This window comes from Octopus bimaculoides, chromosome 10 (genome assembly GCF_001194135.2).
Source record: "Octopus bimaculoides isolate UCB-OBI-ISO-001 chromosome 10, ASM119413v2, whole genome shotgun sequence".
NCBI lineage: Eukaryota > Metazoa > Mollusca > Cephalopoda > Octopoda > Octopodidae > Octopus > Octopus bimaculoides.
The window spans coordinates 2,091,076-2,095,403 of record NC_068990.1 but is presented as its reverse complement, the minus strand read 5'-3'; the positions used below and the strand labels follow the sequence as shown (position 1 = coordinate 2,095,403).

At 37.4% G+C, this 4,328-nt stretch overlaps 1 protein-coding gene across 1 annotated transcript in view; it reads right to left on the bottom strand.

The window, feature by feature from the left end:
- The window catches only part of LOC106867322 (cilia- and flagella-associated protein 65), a 720,747-nt gene that overhangs the window by 138,188 nt on the left and 578,231 nt on the right, over positions 1–4,328 (bottom strand). Inside the window, exon 26 of the mRNA XM_052971190.1 lies at positions 463–618. Within this exon, the coding sequence (XP_052827150.1) occupies positions 463–618 (156 nt within the window). The remainder of the gene's footprint in view (positions 1–462; positions 619–4,328) is intronic.

Here is a 4,328-nt window from a genome sequence, read left to right as displayed (position 1 = left end):
ATATATGCATGAGTGTGTGTGTCTGTGTATGTGTGTGTTTGCAGACGTGGTGTCACTGTGTGGTAAGAAGTTTGCTTCTCAACCACGTTGTTCTGGGTTCAATCCCACTGCGTGACACCTCGGACAAGTATCATCTACTATAGCCACGAGCCGATCAAAGCCTTGTCAGTAGACTTGGTAGACGGAAACTGAAAGATGTCCGTCGTTTATATGTGTGCGTGTGTGTGTCTGTGTCTGTGTGTGAGAGCACGCGTGTGTATGCACATTGTGCCAAAGTGTGATTTATGTCTCACTCGTTGACAGCTGGAGTTAGATTGTTTACGTCCTCTTTCGATAGTTGCCCGGTAGAATGCAAATAAATAAATACTGGTACCGATCAAACTATTCAAGAAGGTGCTCCAGAATTACTGCAGTCTAATGATTGAGACATATAAAAGAATGAAAGAGCTACAATTTACTTACCTGATCTGGCAATTTGATCAACTGCTTGTCAGGGGTCGAAACATCACATACTGTTGAGTAGGGCATCGCATTGCCCATTCTGTTGGCATCGTAACCTAGACCGACAAAATTCACCAGAACTGTCTCTCCCTCTTCTAAGTAAATTGGTATATCAACCTAAAGGAGAAAACAAATACAAAACAACATGAAAACAGTTGCCTGTTAGAGTTTCTGTAATGGAATAATCAGAAAAAGGTGGGAGAACACATAAATATTTGGGTGAGATTTGCGTGACTGATAGAGTGGAATGTATAGAAAATACAAATTTAACAAAGACCGGTGACTCAGTTCAAATGCTTGCAACGTTTTAGATACTGCTTAAATGTACCAAAGTGTCTTCTGTTGGTGGTATAATACTGAGAGCCAGATTAAGTCTACCGTCCATATAGACTGTAATAAACTAATATACTGTCACTATATGGACACAGGCATGATTGAGAGTTTTAGAAGTTTGCTTAGCAACCATGAGGTTCTGGATTTCGTCCTCTATACGTGACATATTGACCCATTGCATTTAACATAGTCTCGGGTGGACATAAGCCTTACGAGTGAAGTGGGGAAGCCATATAGTATCTTGTCTGATACACTATACTTGTAACTTAACAGTCCAGACTTATCACTGTTATGTAAGCCTGCTTCTACACGAGAAATCCTTTATAATTAGACATATTCGTACCAATGCTCATCAAATTCGAAAGCTAATTAAATGAGCATGTAACCCTGTAGATTGAAAAAAAAACATGACGTTTCTATTTTGAAATCGACTTGAGAGAATTCAGTTACTGATCTCTAGCCCATGCGCATAAAACACAGTAAAGGCGTTGTATTTAAGACAAATCAGTCATGCAGACCCCACTCTTCACCGAGTTATTCCTACAAGGAATATTTTTAACATATATAAACATCCTACAAGCTACTTAAAATGAGATATATTTCGCAATGCTATTTATAATACATTGATGTAGTGCGAACCGTTCAGAGTTAATTTGCCTTAACGACATACACATGGACCTGTTAGTCAGAGGATCGAATGACCGATTTACTGGCTAGTTATTCAGTACCCCATTGATTATTTTACAAGGCATTTATAATTAGAAGTTCAGGTTTCAATAGAAATGTCTTGAAACATTGATTTCCTGTATTAGTCACAACACTAAATTTGTGCCTTAGAGTTATAGACGACTGCTTTAACTCAATTAGCTCAATAGTAGTAATTATTACATTGACTCTGGAAAGATGTAAGGAAATATTGACTCCGGCGGAGTTTGTGAAATCTAATGAAAGACAAAAGCAACAACATTCAGAAAGATTTTAGTCTGGCACATTACTGCTTCTGCTACTTCGTCAATCTCAAATATTGGCAGCAAAACAGAAAAAAAATTCATTTCATTGTTGTGGGAACGATAGGATAGACGAATAGAATGCAATCTGATATCTTATTTGTGGAGGTCATGTTTGTCCGTTCAAACCTCCGTAATCTAATATTATACTGTTTTCCAAGAAAATGTTGAGGACGATCTAAATAAACCGAAAAGCAAATAAGACTAAAGTATGTTCAGTAGTTCAATAGGTGTCGTAGCAAGAGAAAAACGGGACGGCAGTCTACTAAGCTGCTACAATCTCCAACAATTCCCCAACGAAGCACGTGCACACACATACAAGCACAGACAACTACATGCACGCAGACACACACACACACACATATATACATTCATGCATACACACACACATTTAGTTCTCAAATCTTAACAGCGTTGTTACTGGGTTTCATGGCACGTCTTAAAGGTCTTCAGACGCATGAGCCCATGCGTCAACTGATCTGTCCACATCCCATTTCATTTAGATAAAAGAAAGACGGACATAAAATAGGGAGAAAAAGAGATGAGTCGACCACGAGAGAGAACTGAGGGTTTGTTTAGCGACCCCAAAAGGATGAAATGCAGTGTTGACCTTGGAACTATTTGAACTCAGAGAGCAAAGAACCGGAGTTGCAAGGCTATCAGTTCGACAGTCTCACGACTTTGCCAAATGACCGTTTGTGCGTACACATACACGCGTGTGCGCGTACACACATGCAAACATCATACACACACACAAATACACACATATACACACACACATGCAAACATCATACACACACAAATCGACACATAAACACACGCACACACATGCACACATATATGTGTTGCGTTTTCTGTGAATTTTTAAAATCAGGAACAAAGAAGTAATGAGGGAAATTGGAAATATATGTATGACTTGTAGAAAGAAACAGTAGGTGTGATATGCATGGTAGATGTTCAGCTTATATAAAGTCTTGATAGAGCTGAATTTTACGATAAAAGTTATTCAACTTTGTCTTTCAGTCAGACGTAATATATCATGCACTAAATACATATTCAGAGTAAAGACACCTGTGCTGCCTGCGTTGGAGTTGTGTGAGTAACAGGTAAGATATTTTATTTGTACTGATGCTTAGACCAAAGTCCATGGATATTGCAGTTCCATCATCTGATTGAACAACATTACTTTCTTCTTGTATGATTTCAGGAGAGTTCACCCTATTACAAGCATTCAGACAAGATTGGTTTGGGCCAAAATACGTTGAAGCGTTGCTTCATAGTAATTTTCACATCTCACCCGACTAGAACACTCAGCAAAGGTCAATAGAAAGTGTTTAATTCTTCTCAGAAAGCCCAAAAGAAAAAGTGGAAGAAAATAAATATTCTACATACTATATTAGAAATAACAGTAATTTCCTATATTTCTTCAGATTATCGTAATTATATTTCTAACAAAGGAATGGATATAGTAGACTGCATTAACTTCTCCGAAATACAGTACTTCGTCCTCGTGAGTGACAAGTAAATCGAAACTATTGAAACAAAGAGTAAAGTTTAATGAAGATGTTTTCCGAAGTATCAGTTCGAAGGAAAAGATAAAAAGCACATTTGAGACACAAAGCTATTAAACTGAATATTGATTTTTGTTCCTTTCCTATTCTTCATTTACACAAACTTTTCAGAGAGATTTTTTAAGATATATATATATATATATAATATTATTGGGATTTAAAATACTTTCTATGAAAACATTTCCTCCAGTTGTCTGTCGAAATCCGGCATCTTCCAATTCTTTCACTGTTAGATCTTTGCTAGCTGAACTGTCCAACCCAAGATACGCCAGATCTGATGCGGGTGGTTGAGATATACATGAGGGTGGCAGCGGTAGTAATGGTGTTGTCTTCATTTCCATAATATCAACTTCTTTCACACACCGCGACAACCCAATGCTCCTATCAATATCAGTACTGTGCCGATGATCTGGTCTGACCTTCTACTTCCTCAAAGATTCCTTAAACTAATCCGTACAATGCATCGTCTGCTCTCTTCTTACGCGTTGTATTGAGCATGGTATACATAAATCTACACACACACATACTTTGCACATCTATTTATCGCTTTATATATATGTGAGTGTGTACGCGCGCCTGTAGAGTGAGAGAGAGCGAGGCAGAGATGAATGATGGACAGATAGAGACGAAGAGAGAGTTCGTGAGAGAGAAAGAGTGAAAGAATCTTTATCTGCGAAGTGTCTTCAACCGAATTCTATAAATAAAAGCACATGTATTGAGTTACAAACCCTGGTGCGTATGTATGTATATATATATATATATATAAATATAATCTTTTTAGTTCTAAATCACTGAACGCATAAATGGATATTTATATATATGTGTGTGAAGAGAGAGAGAAAGAGAGAAAGAGAGAGAGGAATAGAAGGAGATTACATGGATAAGTATATATGTATATAATACCCTCATATATATA